The sequence below is a fragment of the Papio anubis genome, chromosome 10, assembly GCF_008728515.1.
Source record: "Papio anubis isolate 15944 chromosome 10, Panubis1.0, whole genome shotgun sequence".
Taxonomy (NCBI): Eukaryota; Metazoa; Chordata; class Mammalia; order Primates; family Cercopithecidae; genus Papio; species Papio anubis.
The window spans coordinates 126,126,115-126,150,411 of record NC_044985.1 but is presented as its reverse complement, the minus strand read 5'-3'; the positions used below and the strand labels follow the sequence as shown (position 1 = coordinate 126,150,411).

General features: G+C 46.5%; 1 protein-coding gene across 1 annotated transcript in view; it reads left to right on the top strand.

Moving 5' to 3' along the window:
• LOC101026611 (contactin-associated protein-like 4) overlaps positions 1-11,270 on the top strand; it is a 200,551-nt gene extending 189,281 nt beyond the window's left edge. Inside the window, exons 20-24 of the mRNA XM_003908211.5 lie at positions 1,069-1,202; positions 2,362-2,449; positions 8,752-8,964; positions 9,203-9,274; positions 10,180-11,270. Of these exons, the coding sequence (XP_003908260.3) occupies positions 1,069-1,202; positions 2,362-2,449; positions 8,752-8,964; positions 9,203-9,274; positions 10,180-10,370 (698 nt within the window). The 3' untranslated portion in view covers positions 10,371-11,270. The remainder of the gene's footprint in view (positions 1-1,068; positions 1,203-2,361; positions 2,450-8,751; positions 8,965-9,202; positions 9,275-10,179) is intronic.
• Positions 11,271-24,297: the final 13,027 nt, after the last annotated feature.

Here is a 24,297-nt window from a genome sequence, read left to right as displayed (position 1 = left end):
ATCCACTCGACAATGAAAGTACAAAATCACAAGCGTCAACCAGCTCCTGCGTGTCCACGGTGGGAAATAAGGCCCAGCTTTAAGCATCTTAACTGGAAATGTGAGGGTGCTGATTTAATATCTGGAGGAACTTACAAAAATGTCTGGCTAACAGAATTTTAGTACCTCCCCTGTGGCCATCAGAACACAGGTCTGAATCTCTTGAAGCAGGTAAAGCTGTCAGGAGCTGTGGATCCACAGAGACCTTGCCTCCTGGCAAAAACATATCACAGTACTCACATCCCCATGTCCTGGTTACCGATGTGATTTTGGAACTGAAACCTACTGCGTGTCAAACCAACATGCTGCCGTTTCAAGTGCAGCCCCGGGGTTCTGGCATCCAAAGTACGTATGGCTGGAGCCTCGAACGCAGTAGGAACATTTCGTCCTCAGGCTAGAAGGAACCTGGAAAGTGGTCGCCTTCTTAACCAGTAAAGAGGCAACGAGGATGGAGTCTAGGCCAGCGTTTAATCCGTGGCCACCACCAGCTGGACTCATCACAGCCCCTCAGGAACTCAGCACCCTCACAGCAACGCATGTTTCAGGGCCGGCTGCGCGTGTCTCTTATTCACCTTTCAGAATCTTGGATGTGCGCATAAAGGAGACGGGAACAGACAAACAGAAAATGATTCCAACGTTTCACAAAGTTGCAACTTCAGCATTCCCTAATATCATGTTCTTTTTGCAAAAGTGGCGTGGGCTTTAGACTCCAGCATGTGTGCGATTCAGGTGTTCACTTTTAGAAAATTAAGCGTTGTAGGAAAGAGAGTTCTTGTTAACAGCAACTTTGCCTTGACCTTAAAATAGCATGATGTGAGCAGCGGTGGCCCCCGGCGGCACCAGGAGGCAACGCCCTTCCGGGGAGAGCGAGGACTGGGAACACGGGCGCATCCCAGCGGAACCCTAAACAGACCCCATCTGCAAAACATTCCTCTGGGAGCACACGAATAGTAACAGCTTCTCTGGAGTGAGGAAAGGCAGCTGTAAAAATATCTCGTTGTTTTAAAAATGTTCTATTTTCCCCTTTAGGGAGTTTGCAGATCAGGTACAAGCTGGACACACATCAAGACCCTGATGTCATTAACTTGAATTTCAGGAACATGGCAGATGGGAAACTTTACCACGTGAACATCAGCAGAGAAGACGGGGTGGTCTTTGTCGAGGTAACGGCTCGTTCCTGGCGTAAGCCCCGCTCGTGGCATCACCTAAGGCAGGATTTTCGTAATGAAGCCCAGTGCTGGTCCCTTTTCTGTTTTATTCTCAGGTGTCATGGGCAAAAAGTCAAAACTGTGTCTGGTATTTTTTATTTTTTAGCAATGGAAATCTGCCACTTGCAGTATAAAATTATGCCTACTCATATGTCTCCTTATTTAATTTACTAACTGGGGAAATGCCTGTTTTCTCACAGTAAATTACTAGAAGTTTTTGTTATTGTCGTTGTTGTTTTGTTCCATTTTGTTTTTTGAGATGGAGTCTCGCTCTGTCACCCAGGCTGGAGTGCAGTGGTGCGATCTCAGCTCACTGCAACCTCTGCCTCCTGGGTTCAAGTGATTCTCCTGTCTCAGCCTCCCTTGTAGCTGGGATTACAGGTGTGTGCCACCATGCCCAGCTAATTTTTGTATTTTTAGTAGAGATGGGGTTTTTCTATGTTGGTCAGGCTGGTAGCGAACTCCCGACCTTGTGATCCACCCACCTCAGGCTCCCCAAGTGCTGGGGTTACAGCCGTGAGCCACCGTGCATGGCTGGAAGTTTTTTTTGTGTGTGTGTGTGTGTTTTTTTTTAAATAATTCTCCAGTGGGAATCCATGGGTACAAATGTTATAATAATTTAAAGAGACAGCTTATATAGAAAATGATGATGATTCCATTTTTGTTCTAACAAAGTAGAGTTGATTTGCTGCAGAGCGAGTGAAATTGTGCACTGTCAGGATTTTGAAGGGAGTTTTGGCATATTTTCTGTCTACATGGAAAGCATCATTTGGCTTCATATTTCCGGCTTTATTTTGAGATTTGTAAAAGTTCTGGTCTTGAACCCAACACCCTGGGCTTTTGCATCTTTTTGTGGATTCTGTAGATTCCTGGTGGTTTGCATTGTATGGAAATAGCTAGGGCTGTGAAGAAAATGGGAGAGAAGGGGCTGCGGGGAAGGGCGTCTGCGAGATGAAAACTGTGGAGCGTGCCCATCAGGGTCCTGAGCTCCCGGGGCGGTTCTGTCTCCACGGGGCACCACAGGCTTTTCATCGGTTTTGCTTTATTATCTTCCTTCACTTCCTGCCTTATCCCTGGTGAATCAGAACATCTGGTGTTTGTTTCTCCCGGGCAGGTGAACCAGAAAACTTGGAGACAAGTGAGTCTGTCATCGGGTACAGCATTCAGAGCCATCAAATCCCTGGTGCTGGGCAGGATTTTAGGCAAGTAGACACCCCCCAACCCTGGGTCATAGGGCTGGTCACCAATGCATGGGCTGGCCACCAATACACAGGGCTGGTCACCCAATACAGGGCTGGTCTTAGTACGGGCTGGCCACGATACTGCAGGGGGCTGGCCACCAATGCGGGCACCCAATGCGGGGCTGGTGCCAGTACAGGGGCTGGCACCCAATGCGGGGCTGGCCACCCGGTGCGCGGGCTGGCCGCAATGCGGGCTGGCCGCGTGCGAGGGGCTGGCCCCAATGCACGGGCTGGCCACCAATACAGGGGGCTGGCCACCAATGCACGGGGCTGGCCACCAATGCACGGGGCTGGTCACCAGTGCACAGGCCGGGCCCTCGTTTCATGTCAGTTACACCACTGGTGTCAGTCAAGGCAGAGATTGTACTTGTGTCTTTGTGCGCACACAGTCGTGAGGGGCTGCAGGAGAAATGCTTCCGAGGCGATGGGTGAGGAGCTCCACGCTTCTCTCTCTGGCAGCCAAGCACAAGGGGCTGCAGTGATTTTCTCATACACCAAAGAAAAACAGTGATCAAGGCAGGCATGTAGTTCACAGGTCACAGATCAAACAGTGCAGATTCAGAGACCCTGCCTGGATGACATTTGAGAGGAGAAATTTAGAAACCATGTGTTTGCTGCCCTGAAGTTCAGGCCAGTGGCGCAGGCCCCACTCGGCTTTGCTGGCAAGTGCGGGCATTTCTGAATGACCTGAGTCTCATCACACTGCCAATGACGTGGGGCGTAGTGCAGGACAGGGAGGCGGGGCCATGGCGGGTCACATGCCACAGCTCCCTTCCTGTTTCCACGCCGCACAGTGAAAAGGCCGGCACATTGTCTTAAAGTTTGCTTTTTTAAAAAATTAATGAGCTATAAACATCATGGATACTTATGTATCACTTTGTGGAGGATAGTTTTGAGGCTTGTTTCATACTTCTGGTCTTATGTTGGCACTAGTGTGATACATTTTGTCTAAGACAATGATGTTTTAATCTTTTCAGTTATTTGTACCTATATTCTTATTCATTCATATTCTTCCTCAGACATAAGCTGAAAATCCCGAGTGTATGAGGAGACACTTGGGCAGCCGATACAATCTCTGAAAAGCATGATAACGAGGTTTCCAACTCTATTAATGTCCGTGTATTTTCAAACACCACATGGGGCACTGAAGCGAGACATTCCCATTCTTCAGTTGGGGACAGTCATGACCTGCCACGCTCCACCAGGTTGCCTTGTTGGGTAGAGGAAAAGTATGTGAAAGGCATTGCTTCTATGTTGCCTAATTGAATATTCAAAGTGGGTCTTGTGATGTCTCTCTCACACACACACACACACACACACACAGCTCCGGCCTTTCTATGTTGCCTAATTGAATATTCAAAGTGGGTCTTGTGATGTCACACACACACACACACACACACACAGCTCCGATGACTGCTACAGTAATTAGTTGCTTTCAGGAAAAACATGGAATAACAAAGTTGATTTAAAGTGTTGAATCTGCTTTGAGAACATGCTTTAGAGTTTGATTAAAACTCCGGCCCCTGATAATTTAGTAACAGATGCACGGATTGCACACTGAATCCTGTCCTGTGATTACGAGTTTTATTCTTAAGCCACACTTGGACACGCAGTGGCCCAACCCTCCCTTGAGAAAATGGCAACAGCAGCACAAACAAAACAGGGGGGGTTGTATTCCATATTGACAGCTCAACTAATTCGATTGATCAGCCAATACCTGCCATGGTGAGGCCATGTCTGGACGAGCAGGCAAGGACCCTCGAGGAGCTCCTGTCCAGGGGCAGGATCGTGTCACACAGAAGTGAGCGTGGAGCACTGTCCCCAGGGCCGACCATGTGGTGTCGCGAGGGGGTGAGAGGTGAGCTCCCCAAGCCTGGGCGTGTGACCCAAGGACTCAGGAGCAGGAGACCGACTGGCGGGGCTGGAGGGAGTGAGGTGGCCTGACACGGGATGCAGATCACGCAGGCCTTACAGGCATTAAGACCACTATAGGGCCACGGACTTTATTCCTGTTAAATGTGGGGCCACCGAAGGGCAAGGACTTTCATTGTGAGGCTGCCCTGGCGGCTGCAGTGGGATGGGAGCTGCGGAGTCCAGTCAGGGTCCGCTTAGTCATCCAGGCAAGGATGATGCCCTTGACCCATGCGTGCAGCAGAGTGAGTGAGAACCTGCCCACGACCTCCCGATGCAGTGGACACAGAGCTCAGGACCACCCCCGATGTGACAGACGCAGAGCCCAGGGACCCCCGATGTGATAGACACAGAGCCCGGGGCCCCCCTGATGTGATGAACACGGAGTCCAGGGACCCCCAATGCAGTGGACACAGAGCCTAGGACCCCCCGATGCAGAGGACATAGAGCCCAGGGCCCCCCAATGCAGTGGACACAGGGCCTAGGACCCCCTGATGCAGAGGACACAAAGCCCAGGGCCCCCCAATGCAGTGGACACGGAGCCCAGGACCCCCTGATGCAGAGGACACAGAGCCCAGGGCCCCCGGATGTGATGAACACGGAGCCCAGGGCCCCCCGATGTGGTGGACACGGAGCCCAGAGCCCCGTGATGTGGTGGACACGGAGCCCAGGACCCCCCAGTGGGATGGACACGGAGCCCAGGGCCCTGCCCTCACCAGCAGCAGCCCGGCCATGGGCAGAGCCACCTCTGGGGGTCAGAACTGAGAGGCCTTTCAGTCACCGAGAGCTAAAGCAGGCGTGGAACGAGGCCAAGGTCTGGGCGGGGACACGTCAGGGCATCCCAGGTGTGTACCTGGTGGGGAGATATTTATCACTCTCAGTCCTTTGTGCAGTGAGAAGCAGGGCCCCGTTTACAACTCTGGCTATGAAGTTTCATCTTGTATGATTTTCATTTTATCTCTAATAATGGCATCTATTTTATTCCATCTTTGAAATTATGGCACAGAAAATTTTTGAAAAGTCCTAAAACATCAAAAGCCATAGAATTGTCCCAGCCTCCCCTGCTCCCTGGACACTCCAGCTATGGGGCCACTGGGACGCCTTAGATCCTGCAGTGGGGGCACCTCCAAGAGGAACAGGAGGGTGGCCTCCCCAGAAAGGGACCCAAGCCCAGCAGACATAGCCCAATTTTGTCCTCTGCCAAGCTCTTCCCTCTGCCCCACACCTGGGAGTCACAGGTATGTCCCAGCTCTGCACCCACAGGCCAGGCTGCCTTTTCACTGACTAGAGGCGTTCTGGGAATTTGAGAAGAGACTTTCTCCAGGGAGTTGGCTGATCATTCATTGAGACACACATATTGATTAAGTGCTTCTCAGTTCAGTAAATGATGAATGGTGTGGCTTAAACATGAACAAATCCCTGACCTCACAGACGCCACAGTCTAAGCAGTAAGATAAAACACATACACAGCTTCACAAAGGTAAGAAGCATTGCACCTTATTTAAAAAGTTCACAGGAGGATTTCTTAAGAAATACAACTTAGATTCAAATTTCATGTCAAAGTGATGGATGAAACACCTCTGTGAAGTAATGGGCAATATGTTGTGTAACAGACAAAATGAACCACATCATATGAGTGTAACGAATGAATGAAAATGCAAGTATAAAATTAATTTTATATATACCTGTATTCCCTCCAATTAAATGAGTAAAGAACATTAGACTGACTTTGAATGTATTGATATTTTTATGCAAGAGTTTTATATTCACTGGTGTATTATTCAGACTTGAATATGTAAGCTTGAAGTTAAAGTTGAGCTGTAAATTTTATAGCTTGAGGCAACTGGATTTCATGAAATTTTAAATAAAAATTCATTTACCATACAGCTAGGGCGTGGATTTTGACCAAGTTCTAATGACACTTCTCATGTTTTGATAGTTTTATTTTAAGATGTGTTCTACCATAAGCCTAATAAACCTCCAAACCATTTTGTAAGCCCAATAAAACTCCAGGCTTATATCCCGGGTTAGAGGGGTGCACGAAGTGCCTCCTCACCTAAGCCTGCTGAGGTCTGCTGAGAAAAGAGTTGGTCATTTTCAGGGATGTGTTCTACATAGAGGTTGGAGGCCGGCACTCCTTCCTGGGAGCCGTGGTTCGAGCTCCATTTCTTTCCTAGGCCGGCCCTTGCGAGCATCTCCCACATGGATTTCACAGCCAGTGCCCCTGCCAAGGACCCCTGCCCTCCCTCCCAAAGCCTGCAGTGTAGGCTGGGCATGGTGGGGCTGTGGCTGCAGGTGCATGACGATGTGCCTTGTCCAGCTCCTCACACGGCACAGCTGACATGGTTTGGCTGTGTTCCCATCCAAATCTCATCTTGAATAGTAGCTCCCATGATCCCCATGAAAGGGACCCAGTGGGAAGTAATTGAATCATGGGGGTGGGTTTTCTCATGCTGTTCTCATGACAGTGAATAAATCTCATGAGATCTGATGGGTTTATAAAGGGCAGTTCCCCTGCACACTCTCTCTTACCTGCTGCCAGGTAAGACCTGCCTTTGCTCCTCCCTTGCCTTCTGCCATGATGGTGAGGCCTCCCCAGTCATGTGGAACTGTGAGTCCATTAGACCTCTCTCTCCTTTATAAATCACCCAGTCTCAGGTATGTCTTTATTAGCCGTGTGAGACCAGACTAGCCCAGGGTCATGGTCCGACTGAAATGCATGTTTGTGTCACCACTTGGGAGGGTCTCAGTCACTGGTGCCTGTTCTGGTTGTCTTCTCTCATTCTTTACAATGGTCACAGAGTGAGCTTCCTTTAAACCTAAACTCTTCCAGCTTTAACTCTTTCCAGGAATACATGCCTCAAATAGGGATGCTCATAAAGCACCACACCCTGGTTGGGTCCTGCAGCTTCTCCTGGGGCTGAAGAATTCTGTGCCATTAGGACTCTGTTAATTCTGTGAAGGAACAAACATGAGATCTAATAAATCAACTCTTCTGAAATGAGGGGAACTTTCAAGGTGAAGCGATAAATAGGGATGATGTTTGGAGGTGAGACCTTGAGGAGGTGATTAGGTTTCCTGATTGGCATTAGTGCCCTTTCAGGAAGACAGAGGAGTTCTCCCTCTTCCTCCTCTGTTCTTGGGCATCTGAGGATACAAGAGGAAGGCTGCCGTCCACACTCCAGGACGGGAGCCCTTGCCAGACACTGAATCTGCCCACATCTCGTTCTCCGACTTCCAGCCTCCAGATCTGTAAGAAATGAATGTATGTTGTTTAAATCACCTGGTCTGTGTGTTGTGACAGCACCAGGGCTGACTGAGACCCCAATGTATACGGGGTACAGGGGATCCGGGAGTCCCAGGTGGCATTCATGGAAATGCCTGAGCACAGCTGATAAATGTGTAAACTCCACATAGAGGAAGCCATACGGATTGTCATGCAGAAACAAAACATTATGAAGATAAAACATCAGACTGACACAAGACATCTCCACAACAGTGGAAGGAAAGGCATTATTGTGAAGGAAGGTGGCGCGATGAGGACAGAAGGTGGCGCGATGAGGACAGAAGGTGGCGTGATGATGAAGATGGTGTGATGACAAAGGAAGATGGCGTGATGCTCCTCAGGGCATCAAGTTTGGGTCCTCAGCCAACGACTGAAACCCCACCACACCCCAGAAGCAAATGTTGGAGAAATTGCTCTGATCAATTAAAGCCAGACTGGAGCAGAAATGAACAAGGGAAGATGAGGAGGGGGGACACGCATGAGGAGGGGACCTTTCGGTCCCTGTTGGCGCACACACTTCTCCGTAGTTCAGCCTCAGTGGCTGAGGATACCCGGATGCCTGGCTTGGAAATGGGTGTTGTGAGTAAACGCAGGTCCACTGTGTGCTCTGATCCGCACCCAGAAGGCTGAGGGACTGTTGGCTGAACGTCACCAAATTCTAGTTAAATTCTAAAATAGTTAAGGTTCAAAAACACAAACCATAATGTTAGTGTTAGTTCATGAACCAGGCCAATAAATATGTACTAATGTAATTTTTTAATGTGATGTAAATTTAACAGTATAATCCATTATTTTTGTACACAGTATGATTTTATTTTTAGCAGCATAATTATAAATCTAAAATTTAGGAATTTTTTCACAGATTGCTTTATTTCCTTGCTGTTGTTGGTATTCAGTTTATTTGGTGATTAACTGATAATTATTTTTTGGGAGAGGGTAAAGGCTGAAGCTATTGCTCTGGTGTTCGGCCGCTGTCCAGGCACCCTTGTTTTGCACCCGGGTACCCAAGGCCCACGCACGCGCCCCCACGCACGCGCGCCTGCTAACCTCTCCCTCTGCCCCGCAGAGCCCGGCGGCCACGTGGACGCGGAGACCGCACGGGCCGGCGCGCGGGGCTTCTCCGGCTGCCTCTCGGGGCTGCAGTTCCAGCGCGTGGCCCCGCTGAAGGCTGCGCTGCTTCCAGGGCGCTCCGGGCGCGCCTCGGTGCGGGGCCCCGTGGCCAGGTCGAGCTGTGGAGCCGGGGAGGACGCGGCGCGGGAACGCACGCACGCTCGAGCAGGTGGGCACCGCGGGCCCAGACAAGGAGCCCCGGGCGGGAGGCTCAGGTGAGAGGCCGGAGGCCCGGGGAGACGCCGGCGGCTCCTGAAAACTCAGCCTTCCGCTGTCTTGCCCACATATTTTAAAATTGACGGATGATATCCAGTCTCACTGTGGCTGACAGTTTTAAAGTTGAAACGACACAAATTCCAGTTTCCTGAGAATGTCTCACCATTGCCCACCCTGCTTTTCCCCTGCAGAATATCCTGGTCCGGTGGATGAGGGCGAACCCATAGCTGGCGAGACGAGGGGAGACTCCGCAGTGATTGGAGGTGACTGTGCCGCAAGATTGAGACCCACAGGCATTGGTTTTTGTTTATTTGTTTCTTTGTTGTGGGACAGAGTCTGGCTCTGTCACCCAGGCTGGAGTGCAGTGACGCGATCTCGGCTCACTGCAACCTCCGCCTCCTGGGTTCAAGCGATTCTCCTGCCTCAGCCTCTGGAGTAAGTGGGATTACAGGCAGGTGCCACCACGGCCAGCTAATTTTTATATTTTTAGTAGAGACAGGGTTTCACCATGTTGGCCAGGCTGGTCTCGAACTGCTGACCTCATGATCCACCTGCCTCGGCCTCCCAAAGTGCTGGGATTACAGGCGTGGCATTGGTTTTAATCAGACAATTTCAAATAACTTAGATCCCACAAACTCCCATAGTTCATATATTCCTACAGTAAACTTAGCAGCAGGAACCATTCGAGGATGTCCACATCTGTGTGCAGACTGACTCACGTGTGAACAGGTTCAATCACATATTGCTGTGACTCACTATGCCCTGCCCAGGTTATTGAAAAGCAGTCCTGAAGGCATGATGTGGTGCATCCTGTACTCTAAAAGCTATGTGAGTCTCTGCTTGTGAGCGTGCAGTGCATGAGACCTGGGAGACAAACGTGGGTTTTCTTCTGGAAGCTTCCAATTACTCTCATAAGACTCATAGAGTAAATGCATAAAACAACGCTACACCCAGCAGATTGCTAGAACTGAAAAGTCAACTAAATGTTAGGATTCTACCTGACCTAGAATCCCTGAAATTGGGATGTTTCCAGCTTACAATAAAGCATAGGCTTGGTGAATGCACAGTGATTTTGCTTTGGCTCTGGGCAGTGCAGTCAGCCTTGTGCGTGCTGGGCACGGTGCCAGCGTGCACATCCTGACTCCGGGGTTCCCTTTTGCTGCCTCAGGTGTGATTGCCGTTGTGATGTTCTTCCTGCTCTGTCTGGCTGCCGTTGCCGTCCGCCTGTATCAGCAGAAGAACTTGTACACACCCAAAGAGGCGCCACCAGAGAGCCACGGCACCAGCGAGGCAGTGCTCCGACGCGAGCTCAGCGTGCAGAACGCAGCACGGGGGACCCAGAAGGAGCACTTCGTCTGAGCGGGAACGAGGGGCAACACTTCACTGCAGTGACTCGGCGCTTCACCAGGGCTCTCCATGGCCAGAAATGACCTTTGCAAATGCAACAGGCTTCAAGGCAGTCAGGCTGCACAGACGCCCCCTCGGAGGGCCTGGGGCCTCGTCCCGAAACATTGTCCTTTACCCTCCTTCATGCCCTTTACATCACCGTGAGTTAGACAGCTTCATAATCTGGGTTAGTTTCCCATGCCCTGATGTGATTTTACATGGACGTTTAACCTGCTTAGTGACTGTGAGTTTTGGAAGGGAAACTTGCTCGAGTTCTGAGTTCTCTGTCACAGTAGGACCTGCAGCTTCACTTGGTCTTCACACACAGGCTGCCTATAGTCATTGCTATTGGTTTCCACAGAACCAAGCTTCTTCTTGACTGTGTCTGTTGAATTTTTAGGTCTTCTTGCGAGCCATAGCCAAGGGGCCAAAAATCAACAGCCTGTCTGCTTTGCTGTCTGCTGGCCAATGCAAAGTGTTACTCCTCTGTTGAGATTTTTATTTTTCGGTTTGTTTGCATTGCTTTTGTTTAGTTTTTCCTATTCAAATGTTCGTGATGAATATGGAAATGTCTGGTACTAACTGCCAGTCTTCAGCTGTGAAACTGAAAATCCACGTGGAGCAACACTCTGGAGTTAACCGCGCACGCTCTTTGCTCTGTTTTCTTCTAATGTCACCGAGACCAGTACTGATGGTCTGTTCCAGCCTCTCAGCCGTGCCCTGACTCATGCTGACTTCACAAAGGTTTCTGCTTTCGCTTTTTCAAACTAAGGTTGAAGAGCAGTAGAACCACAAATTCTTAATAATGAAATGTATTTTTATTTGCAGCTGCAATACCCGAATGATACATAATAGTAAATTTATTTCCCTAAACTCTTGGGTGATTATGTGGGTTTTCTTTGTAGCGATAAAACGCTCCTGTCTTTTGCTGCGTGTTCACTTGATGCTCCCTGGGGCTCTCATGACTGTCCTTGCTGTCCTGGCACAGGCGCCTCTGGCTGTGTCGTGCCTCCTTTTCAGAGGTTGGATCTGCTTCGGGCTCGGACCCCGGCGTGCGTTGCTGGCTGTCACAATGCCCTGCGCGTGTTGGACTTTCAGCTGCAATCCTGTGCTTACCAGGACCACCAGGAAAATCTCGAAATCCGTGATTCTGGCCTCAGTTCCAGGATATGGGGGTCCATTTCTCAGACTTTCCAAAACCAGGGTGCAAGGTCTATGCCTTCTTAGTGTGCAAACCAGGAGAACAGCGGGTAGGAGGTTCACCCACTACCCTCTATCCTGCACTTAATTTCAAATCTCTGATCAACGAATCATCACACGGGGCCCCTGTTAAGGTCCCATAAAGCCAGCTCGGTAAAGACCTGTCCTCTGGGTACCCACCCTGTGTGTCCACATTGGGGACAGGTGGGGAAGCCTGGCCTCCGTCCTCTGGCCACCACCCTGTGTGTCCGCCTCAGGGAGAAGTGGGGAAGCCTGGCCTCCATCCTCTGGGAACCACCTGGTGTGTCCACCTCGAGGGCAGGTGGGGAAGCCTGGCCTCCATCCTCTGGGCACCACCTGGTGTGTCCACCTCAGGGACAGATGGGGAAGCCTGGCCTCCGTCCTCTGGCCATCACCTTGTGTGTCCACATTGGGGACAGGTGGGGAAATCTGGTCTCCTTCCTCTGGCCACCACCCTGTCTGTCCGCCTCGGGGAGAGGTGGGGAAGCCTGGTGAACTGTTTCAATTTTTCATGCCCTCATACGGGTTTTCCTTTAGAAATATGCAGAAGTTAAAAATTCCTAAGTAGGTAGTTATTGAAGTTGACGTTTTGTTATTTCTGTCTCAGAATCTCAGGTGACTTGGTCTTGTGACCATCTGGTTCATCGGTAAACTGTCCCTGGGGTAACGCAGTGTCTCTGTAGCTGGCAATTGGCACTGCCCCAAGTTAAAACAAGCAAGACAGATGTTGAGAAGGCCCCAGGGAGCTTTTATGAAATCAGTTGGGGAAAACTAGTTATTCATCTAACTGTGCCCACATTGAATTGAAGCATTCCCACAGACAATCTTCATTTTCCTTTCTTTGAAAAATACTGTGTTTCCTGTAATATTTTGTGAAAACCTGAAGTGTTGCTTCTCCCGAAGTGTAGGGGCTGATGGACATTTGGAGCCCTCATGAGCAGTGCACACTGTCACTGGGTAAAGGCCATGGTCATGAAGCCCCACAGGTCTGTGCTGCATTTGTGAGGCTGACTCACTCTACCCCCTCCGGGGCTGCACAGAGGACCCCCTCCTTCTTACCTTCCACGAGCTTCACAGGACCAGATAGCCTCCACAACAGAAGATGGGGATTAAGGAGACGCTCCTACGATGGCATGAAAAATTGAAAAAGTTTTACCATATAAAATGCTTTCAAATACATGTCAGCTGTTTTTGAGCAGAATTCAGGTACTGAGAACTTAAGCTCTCAGTGCCTGAAAATATAATTGTGACAGACACGCCAGCAGCAGCCAGAACCCCCATCTTCCTCCCCCAGGTGCAGAGAGGAGAATCCCCCAGGCAGGACCACAGAGGTCCCTGGATCCCCACTGCTTACCAGAGTAAAGCCAGAGTGCTCCTGTGTCCTGGGGGGCTGCAGAGATGGGGCCCTGTTCAGACATGAGAGGTGCAGGCGTGCCTCCTTCCACCCCCTCCTCACCTGCCTCTTTAGCCTGAGTGGCTGGTGAGTGGGTCTTGGATAGTGAACACAGGTTGTCAGATAAAACCGTTTCAATCCCAGTGCTTATTCCAGGTCCGTACCTGGAGAAACATTGACACGATGTCCTGGCACCTGACATGCAATCACTGATCTAGAATGTGCATTTTCTTTTACACCAACTTTATCAGCACTGTCTTTGGGAATTGTGAAGTACCTCCAAAAATCCCCTCCTTCATGAAAGCAATTAGAACACTAAAAAAAAGTAATACAAATTAACTTTTTTCAGAATTCTGGAAAGTAAGCAAGGCCTGCAACAATGTGTGGAGTGTTTAAGAACGGAGTTTCAATCACAAAATCTTACCTAGACGAGACAAGATGACTTCCCTGTGTATTCTATCAAACATTTAAAGAAGAAATGGCTCTGATCCTTCACAGATTCTTTTAAAAAATAGAAAAGGAGGTAAAACTTTGCAACTCATTTTGTGAGGCCAGTGTTATCCTGACAGAAATAATAGAAAAGAACATTGGGAGAGAAAAAACTGCAGACCCAAATAATACTGATGAATCTGTGTGTGATATGAATAAGTACTGTGTCTATATAATACATCCACGAAAATCCTTCGCAGAATTCTAGCAAACCAAAGTCAGCAGCACACATACACCGTGAACACATGGTTTGCCTCAGGAATGCAAGGTCGTCTCAACGTACAAAAATAAATCAGTATATATACCATGTTTATAAGACAAAGAACAAAAAGTACACGACCACCTCAATGGAAACAGAAAAATAATTTGACAAAATTTAAAAATTTTTCATGAAAATCCCAAGGCTGTAGGAATGTAAGGAAAATACCTAACCCGCTGAAGGGCAGTCCATAAAACATATGAACCCACGGTGAACCTCATACCTGATTCGGGTTGAGAATCCCTTATCCAAAATGCTTGAGACCAGAAGAGTTTCAGATTTGGGTATTTTTCAGATTGTGGAATATTTGCATTATACTAACCAACGGAGTACCCCAAATCTGAAAATCCAAAATGTGAAATGCTCCAATGAGCATCTCCTTTAAGGGTCAGATTTGGGAGCACTTGTTTTCAGATGACCTTAGAGTACTAATTAGGATCCTTTTTTGTGTAAGGAAGTATTTCTTAATAGTTCATGCTAAAAAAGCCAAAAGCATGTCTACAGATTTCATATTTTATTTGGTAGAGAAAGGCCTCACTGTACAAAGGCAGACTTAAAAGGATTTGAACATAAGGAGAAAAATCTGATTCCACTGCTTTTCTTCTCAGATTTGGGTTGCTCAACCCGTCATTAAAAGTTGACAGCTTTCCCCTAACATCAGGGAGAAGACAGGGTGTCCACTCCAATCACTTCTGTTCATCATTGTGCTGGACGTCCCAGCCGTGGCGATCAAGCAATAAAAGCAAGTCAAAGACACTGAGGCTGGGAAGGAAGCAGCAGCACTCCATCTACTCACAGATGACATCATCTTGAATACACAAAATCCTAAGAAATCCACAAAAATTATATAGCGTTTATAAAAAAGCAACTCTTAGGCCAAGCTTGCAGTATGAAAAATACAGAAACCAATTTTATTCCTCTCCACAGCAGTGAACTCTGACATGAAATTCAGAAACAATCCATATGGAAAAGCATCAAAATAATATCATACTTAGGTATGAATTTAACAAAAGCAGTACAAGACTGGTATACCTAATTGTACAAAACATCCTTGAAAGAAATCAAAGACGACTTAAATGGAAAGACATCCATGTTTATGGATGGAGACAAGATACTAAGAAGGCATTACACTCCAAGATGACCTACAGATTCCGCAGAATTCCTGTCGAATTACAGTGCCTCCCACTTCCTCTGTTTTTATTTTGCAGAAATTAACAAGCACATGGGAATTAAACTAAAATGTGCATGGGGTATGTAAGGGATCTGGAATGACCAGAGTATGTTGAATTCTTCTTGATTTCAAAACCTACGAAAACTACAGTCATCAAGACAGTGTATTTCTGGCATAAGGATAGAATCAATGAAACAGAATTGAGATCCCAGAAATAAATGCATATAACCATAGTTGACTGACTTTTGACAAGGGTGCCAAGGCTGTTCAATGGGGAAACAGCAGTCTTTTCAACAAAAAGTGCTGAGAGAACTGGACACCCACATACCCAAGAATGAGGCTGAGCCCTTACACCGCAGACAAAACCAAAAATGAATCAAAGAGCTAACAGAGGGGCTAAAACCATAGAACTCTGAAGAAAACACATTCTTAACCATGAATTTGACAATGCCTTCTTAGATGACACAAAAAACACAAGAGACAAAATTAGAAAAATTGGACTTTGTCAAAATGTAAAAGTTTGCACTCAACAGGACACTATCAGTGAAGTGAAAAGAGCTCACAGAATGAGCTAAAATATTTGGAATCCCATATTGACTAATACGTTGGTGTGATGACATGCAAACAACACTTAAAATTCAACAATCAAATGACCCATAGTGCAATTAAAAAATAAAGAGTTTGAATAGACATTTCCCCAAAAGAAGATAATCAGATGGCTAATAAGCACAAGAAAAAATGCTCAAAATTATTAGTCATTAGGAAAATGCAAATCAGAGCCACAATGAGGGGTTGCTTCCTCGCTTGGATGACTATAACCAAAACCATGGAAATAACGAGTGTTGGCAAGCATGTGGAGAACCTGGAACTTTCATGCATTACAGGTGAGAATTTAAAAGGGTCGAGCCAGTTTGGAAAATAATTTGGCAGTTCTTCAAAAAGTTAAAGTTACCAGATGACTCAACAATTCAAGTCCTAGGTATGTACCCAAGAGAACTGAAACCATACGCCCACACTAAAAACAGCAGTATTATTTGTGTATTAAAAGGTGGAAATAATTCATATGTCTGTCAATTGAATAAACAAAATGTGGTATACCCTTCTGATAGAATATTACTGAGCCTTAAAAGGAGTGAATTACTGAGACATTCTGCAATATGGATTAACCTTAAAAATACTTGACATGAAAGAAGTCAGATACAAAAGGAGACTCTGAGTTCATTTACATGGAATTCCCAGAACAGACAAAACTCATGGAAATAGAAATTGGTCAGTGGTTGCCGGGGAATGGGGCAAGAGAGCAGAGCGTTTACTGCCCATGGGTATGGGTTTTATTCTGGGTGAGTGAGGAAAACGCCCTGGACTCAGATCCTGGTGATGGTTTTGCAACTTTGTGAATGTGCTGGATGCCTCCGAATTGTGTGCCACAGAAAGGGTGAGTTTTGTGGTGTGTTCATTGTATCTCAACGCAAAATAAATTTTAAACTTTTTTTTTAAATTGGCTACAAAAATGTTCTTAAAATAGTTTTCCTTTGCATGGCATGTTTAAGAGTAAAAGTTCATGACCTTGCCTCAAGACAGTTTTATTTTTATTTTTATTTATTTATTTATTTATTTTGAGATGGAGTCACCCTCTGTCGCCCAGGCTGGAGTGCAGAGGCATGATCTCTGCTCACTGCAACCTCCACCTCCCAGGTTCCAGCGATTCTCCTGCCTCAGCCTCCTGAGTAGCTGGGATTACAGACATGCATCATCACGCCCGGCTAATTTTTGTATTTTTAGTAGAGATGGGGTTTCCCCCTGTTGGCCAGGCTGGTCTGGAACTCCTGACCTTAGGTGATCCGCCCACCTCAGCCTCCCAAAGTGCTGGGATCACAGGCATGAACCACCATGCCCCATCAAAGCAATCTGATTATTGTAGTCCTAGCTTTAATCTAGTCCATAGGAATCACTCATCCTGGCATTCCGTGGCTTCACACCATCTGCTCCGTCATGCCTCACCAATGCCAATGGCACTTGCCAGTCAGTACGAGGCAAGCCCTGCAGGTGCCTCTAGTATGGCATGTGCAAGTCACAGGGGGGAAGGTACATCTTAAATGATGGTCCTGCTTTCTCAGTGACGTTTTGAAAGCACTTTGGTCTGAAGAATGTCAACATGACCCTTCAAAGTTGACGGACAAGTTGCAGCAACCTACACTGTCTCCTCACGGAGACAGAAACATGTGGAATGCCAGACACTGGGCAGGTGTCACCCTGTGCGGCAGGAAGTGGGAAGGGTGGACAGGAGCCTCAGGCTCTACCACAGCTCAAAGGAAGCTTTGACCACATCCACAGGAGTCCTCAGGCTGAAGCCACCCAGCAGGGGAGACCTGGGAACTACATGGATCATCTGCCTCAGTATCCCCACTGTGCTCAGTCACTGGCTGGGAGCAGCCATGGGAGGCAGGTTCCCAGCATAAATGGAGACTGAGGCCCCTTGGGAGAAATGAACGGCAATGGAGAGACGGTTCCCCAGAAATGACCAAGGGGTGATTTCCCAGGGAAAAACAAATGGTGTCACCACCTAGGAGTTGACAAATTTGGTTTCTACACTTAGTACAATGGGAACAACAGAACCGTAGTTCAGTTCACACTGTGCTTGGCTTTGGCTTTGGTTTTAGAAAGCCTGTGGGTAGCTCAGATGCGCGGATGTGGCTAGGCAGGGCCACAGTGTCTGGCCTCCCGCTGCTAGTGTGTGGTTAGAGCAGCTCCCCAAGTGGAGGGAGGCACAGGTATATTTAACAGACACTTAGTCACAGGCAGCCTGGGTGCTGCTGAGAAGCAGATGTGATTACAGCCCCTAATCAGTCAACTTCAGGTTAATTCAAAGGGAGATGATCCCTGGTGGGGCTGGCTCCATCAGCTGGGAGGCCCATGAGTGTGAGCCCAGGGCTTCCCCAGGGCCTTCCTTCCCAACACCCATGGGCAACTGGCTTCCGCCAGTGCCGTGGGGGTCAGAGACTCCTGGCAGCCTGCCCTATGGACCTCTCACCCACTGAGCCACCCCCATTGTGTAGGTGAACCCCCCAGTCAATGTGTATTCCCACTACAGGTTTTGCTTCTGCGTCTGGATGGGGATGACCCAGCTGCTGTCAGAACTTCAAGGTTGTTTACAGAGCACCCCAGGACCCATTCTCTCTGCATTATGGTGATTTGGGGCCACGTATTTTCAAGATGGAATTGGTGATGTTTGTGAGGTATTTCCTGTGATGTGGACAGGGTCTGTGGGCTCATGGGTTCAGATGCCTGATGGGAGTCCAGGTCGCATATCCTTCACGCCTCGGTCACACCCTCCCTGTGATCCTTTTTAGGTTCAAACTTTAGCAACTGTGATGTAGCAATTATTTTCACTTCAAACTTCAATGCCCGTCTCAGCCATATGTGAGTCCTATCTCTAGTTTCTGGGCTTTCAATGCCAGCATTTGCTTTGCCGAGACATGGATGGCATTTTCCAGGAACCTGGGAACTGAGCCCAGGTGTTATAAATGTAAATGTGACTTTTCTTCCAAGAATCTGAAAGCAACCCTCAAAATACAATGACTGAGTAATAGGATGTTGTTCTTCTGTAATTGAGAAGTTCAGGCTCAAGCTCCAAGAATCCTTCCCAGGTAATTTTTGAGCCCCCATAAACACAAATTAAAATACAAATTGCTTCTGACTTTTAATCCGGAATCTGATCTACACATTTTCGGTGCAACCACTCTGACAAAGGGCTTGTGCCGTGGACCTCAGAAGATGAGGCAGCCAGCTGTTATAGACTAAAGCTCCACATTTAAAAGCAGTTAGAAAGAAGGAAGATGAGCTTCAACTGAAGTAAATTGAGGCTAAGTTCACCTCGTGTCAAAGGTATTGCACACTTGCATCAAGGTGGAACAGAATTTAAAGCACGTTCAGATAAGTGATCACTAAGCCACACCATCTTCAGAACAAATGGAAGCAGTTATAACAATGGTAATTATAAATTTTCTAGCAATCCCCTCCTTCCTGGAGGTTGCAAATTCGGGCCACACTGAGCCCAGGAATGTGGAGGTCACTCTGAAGCCCTCTTGTGATTCGGAACAGCAGCTGGCCCTGGGCACAGCCCAGAGTACTCAGAAGTCTTCCAGGGATATTTGCAGGGCCTGGGCCTCCAGCTCAGAGGGTCTGAAGATGGGGCTGGGAGTGTGGGGCTGAGAAGGAAGCCAGAATGTGGGGGGTTAGGGGCCCCCTAACGGGGGGTGTGCCCCCAATCTGCCTGTCAGCGTTCTCACCTCAGCACCTCACAGCGGAACCCTATTTGCAGATGGGGTCTTTCCAGAGGTGGGTACACATTAAATGAGGCTGTTGGGGTGGGCCCAGCATCTGCATTTCAATGACTTCCCAGGGGGTGTTCAATACCTGGAGACTACAGACTTCTGGACCAGTCTGGCCACCCAGCCACAAGTGCAGCAAGGCAAAACCCTGCCGATTCCGAAATGTCAAAGCTGTAGAATTGTGTAAAACATCCAAAAATGGATAAACACCATTTTTTAAATGTAGGGTATTAAAAATAGGGTTAGTCTCGTAGTATTGGGAAGAAGTAAGTTTAATAAAGGTTAGGAAACTGGTCATTTTCATGGAGTAAAAGGATATTGTGAACTTCCTTGGTCTGAGATAAGTGCTGAGAATAGGTACCTGTCAAATATCTAAAAACAAATTTCTGACATCTAACGTTTTAGTAAAGGTGAAGGGTTTTGACATCTCCTCAACATCAGCTTCATGGTAGACAATTGTTCCACTCCCGTCCCTCGAGCCAGCGCTGGAACCACACCCAGGTGGGCGACTCCCTTACATCAGGATTTCAGCCTTCCTGTAGGAAGCAGGGCAGGGGCAGGTGACACCTCTGCCAGGCAGTCAGCATCCGTGGAAGCAAGCAGCCCTTAGGGTCTCCTCTCACGTGTCCTAATAACCTCTATTTCGTGACTTACCCACGAACCAAAGAATGCAAATTTGGCCAAGAGTCACACCCACACTTCTCACCACTGCAATGTTAATTTTGGGTTTATGATTAGTGCCCATTTCCCCCAAATGCTGACTGGATCCTGGTGCAAAGCTGCACCTCTCCTGGGATTAGGTCATTGGCTTATTGTAGGGAAAATGTGGGCACCTGATCTCATGAGTTAGTTGACACCAAGATAAGCAAAGGTCTCAATCTTGAGATTTGGGTGGGGACACAAATCCAAACCATGCCACCTGTGATGACCCAGTCCCAGAAGTGGCAGGTACCCTGCCCTCCATGAGCTGTGCGTGACAGGCCTCTGCCTGCACAGGTAGGATGTGGGGAGCACGACTCCACTGCTCACTGGGAGGGTGTCTCAGAACCTGGGCCCTGTTTTTAAACTCCCATCCATAATAACAGGGGTGTGCCCCAGGTAGATGGCACAAGAATATAGAAACCTATGACCTCAACTTTCCCCAGACAGCCAACTAAGAGAAAAGCCAGCAATAATTGCAGAAAAAGGATTCTACACTAACAATGTGTAATGTTTTAATAAAGTAGAGGGAAAGATAAACCAAAAAGACAAACGATGGAAACTACCATCAGAGAACTGGAATCAACAGGAATGATAAAATGGCATTGATAAACGTTTATCAACTGCATGATAAAAGTTCCAACAGGAGGAAGAGACGGATAGGGATAGGGATATGAAACAGCCGCAGCCCAGAATTTGCCAACAGTCACACACACACCAAAATGCATCACAGCAAAACTACCAAAGAGGCAAGCAAATGGAAACAGCTCTCTCAAAGGAGGAGTAACAGTGAGCCTGACGAGTGACCCTCAAGCAAGTGACGGCACCTGGAATCCAACAGGACAATGTCTCCAGGTGCTGAAGGAACACAGCCCCAGCCTAGGATTCTATGCCCAGTGAGGAGGTGCCATGGGTCCAACTACAAAGGATAAATGAAGATGTCCATAAGGAAGCAGCACTGAGATAATTCATGGGAAGGGATAGTGCTCCTCAAATGAAATGTGAATGGCAGCCCCCCAGCCAGAAGGAAATTGATTCCAGATGAAAACTCTAAAATTCAGAATGAAGAGTACAAGAAATGATAAATAGGGAGGAGACATAAATGAATATCAATTGTATAAAATAAGAGTGGTGCTGTCATGAAATTTAACATACTCAGGACAAATCTGTGGCCATAAGGATGCAGAGTCAGAGGGTGGTGAGTGGGGTTGAAGATTATACAATGTTAGCATTATTGAGTCATTGATCTAACTCTCTAATTACTGGACAGAGTGCAATCCAATTAATTAAATCATAACACAAAAGAAGACAAAAAGGGGGAAAATGGTATAATGCAGGGGGTAAAACATGAGACAAACATGCAAAAAAACTGCATCAACGCTTGTATTAGCTGCACATGACTAAATACTCATGTCCAAGACTAAGGGCATGAAACTTAATTCTAAAACATAACCTAATATTTCCTGCAAAATTTAGACTTTAAGTTCACAGGTAGGTCAAAAGTAAAAGATTGAAAAGAATATAACATACAAATACTAATCCAAAGATAACTTGGATAGCTATATGGAAGGCAGATAAGATAGACTTTAAGGCAGAAGGTGTGACTAGAGAAAATAAACACATTTCATCATCATAAAGGCCTAAGTCAACAAGGAATACATCACTGCTCTAATCTGTAGGCACCCAGTGAATTGGCTTCCAAATTTACCAGGAAAAGTGATGACATGACTGAAAGGAGAAACTTGCAGATCAACAATCCTAGAGCCAGATGCCAACCTGCCCCTTTCAGAAGCGGATTTAGTAAGCAGATAAAGTACCAATAAGGATACGGAATATCTAAATGATCCAATTAGCGTAGTTCTTGTATGGCCACTCCTGACACAATAGTGTTGACTCTTTTTTTTTCAAGTGAATTTATAGCACTTACTTAAACATAGGCTACTCAGTAAAACAACCTTAACAATTTTGAAAAAAAATTAAAACTCAGAGTGTAAAATGTTAAAGGACAAGGGAACAAAGCTAGAAATTAATAACAGAGTACTAGAAAATAACTAGCTAAAAAGTAAACAATACATAATTAGATAATTTTTCATCAAAAGAAGTCAAACTAAAAATTAGAAAATATTTTGCACCATTTGACAGTGTGGATCTGACATATCAAACCAGGATGCAGCCAAAGCAGTACTCAAAGGATATTCATAGCCTCAGATGCACATAATAGAAGAGAAGAATGGCTTAAAGCCAGTAAGACTCCATCTCAACAGACTAAATAAAGCATTGTTAATTGAACTTAATGGAAGTGGTGCAGGAGAGGCAAGCCTCAAAATTGAGGCTTAGCCCAGGTGGGTTCTTGGCTCACCCAGGAAAGAATGCAAGCGTGAACCGGTGGTATTAAACAGCAACTTTTATGGAACAGCTTGCTTTTTGTGGAGCAGAGCTAAATCACAGTGCAGCCAGAGTCAGCAATGTATGAACTCTTGGCAACTGTATTTATACTCAATTATATCCACTTTCAGTGACACGTAAATTAAGGGGCAGGTTAATGCAAATTAAGGAGTGGGTTATTTAGAACTTTCTAGGAAAGGGGTGGTAACTTCCAGGTCACTGCTAGGGAAAGGGGAGGTGGCTTCTGGGTCATTGTCATGGCATTTGTAAACTGTGATGGTGCTGGTGGACGTGTCCTGTGTTAATGAGCAATGAGAGCAGCCAGCTGATGCCCTCTCACCATCTGCTGGGTTCTTCACTTCATCCTATATGGACTAGATCTTCTTTTGGTCAGCAAGGATGTGATCAGAAAACAAGTCCTGTCAGTCTCCAGCCTCAGAAGTAGGTGATAAAGATAAGACCAGGAAGCAGTAAAATAGAAAATAAATGTATGATAAGAAACATTTTTTTTAATGCCAAAAGTTAGTTCTTTCACACAAAAAAAATACACACATTTGATAAATTCCTATCAAGGCTGACCAGGAAGAAGAGAAAACCGTATAATTCATATCCAAAATAAATAAAGGAGCATGATTACAAATTCTCATGTATCAAAAGGCAATGAGGATATTGTGAATAAATTTAATCCAATAAAGTTAGCAATTTAGAAGGAATGGGCAAAGTCCTAAGACAAACATGACTTAGCAAACTGAGAGAAGAAGAATGAGAAAAATCTCAGTAGTCTAGTATCTGTTAACCAATAGAAATGTTACTAAGATACAACAAAAAATTAAAAGTTTCTTCACAAACTCCAAATGATTTCATCAGTGATTTTTTAAAATCCTTAGGAAGCAATATCACAATCTGACAACTTTTTCTAGGAAATTAAGAAAAAGGAAACATTTTAAACTCTTTCTGAATCTAGCAATAGCTTGAGACCAAAAGCTGGCATTAACATAGCAGGAGAGAAAAATTCTCCTTCCTGAACACAGATCCCATCACCACAGCAGGAGAGAAAAATTGCAATCTCATTCTTGAACACAGATTCCACCACCATCGCAGGAGAGAAAAGTCACAGACACTCTCATTCCTGAACACGGATCCCATCACCACCGCGGGAGAAAAAAATCGCAGACAATCTCCTTCCTGAACACAGATTCCATCACCACAAGAGGAGAGAAAAATCACAGACAATCTCCTTCATGAACACAGATCCCACCATCACCGAGAAATGCCTGCAGACAGTATGTCATGATATCTGAAAAGGATAAGATCCAATAAAACAATCATGTACGTCATGAAATTCGTGGCAAAAAGGACAAAAATGCTTTTATCATCTTGATAGTTTTAAAAACAAAATTTGATACAATTTATTTCCATTGTTGATTTAAAAAACCATCAGTGACAGGGTGTGGTGGCTCACGCCTGTAATCCCAGCACTGTAGGAGGCTGAGGCAGGTGGATCACCTGAGGTGATAGTGCAGATTCGGCTGTTACCCATGAGCTAAATGCAGCTCCGTGTCAGAGAAGAGAACACAGTGAATACAGCAGTCCTTGAATTGACATACTTCACATTTAGAAACATACCCTCTATAGTCACAATTTCATTTGCCAAATTAGACACACTTTGCTGACACTTGTGGAGGTGTTATTGCTTTGGATGTAGGCAATCTATCATAGCATAATCAGTTTTGCTCTCCCACATACCTTCTTGGGAGACTGTTTAATCAGACTTCCTTAAAGCTCCCCTAAAAGAGGTCTCCTCCCTCCTCAATACCGACATCTGAGAAGCCCAAGCTGCTCACACAAATTCAAGATATTCATCACCTTTCCCAGGTGTATGGCTCTGACTCCTTTCATACCCTGACGTGGGGCATTTTTGTCGGCAATGCCCTCCCAACCCCAGTGCCTCC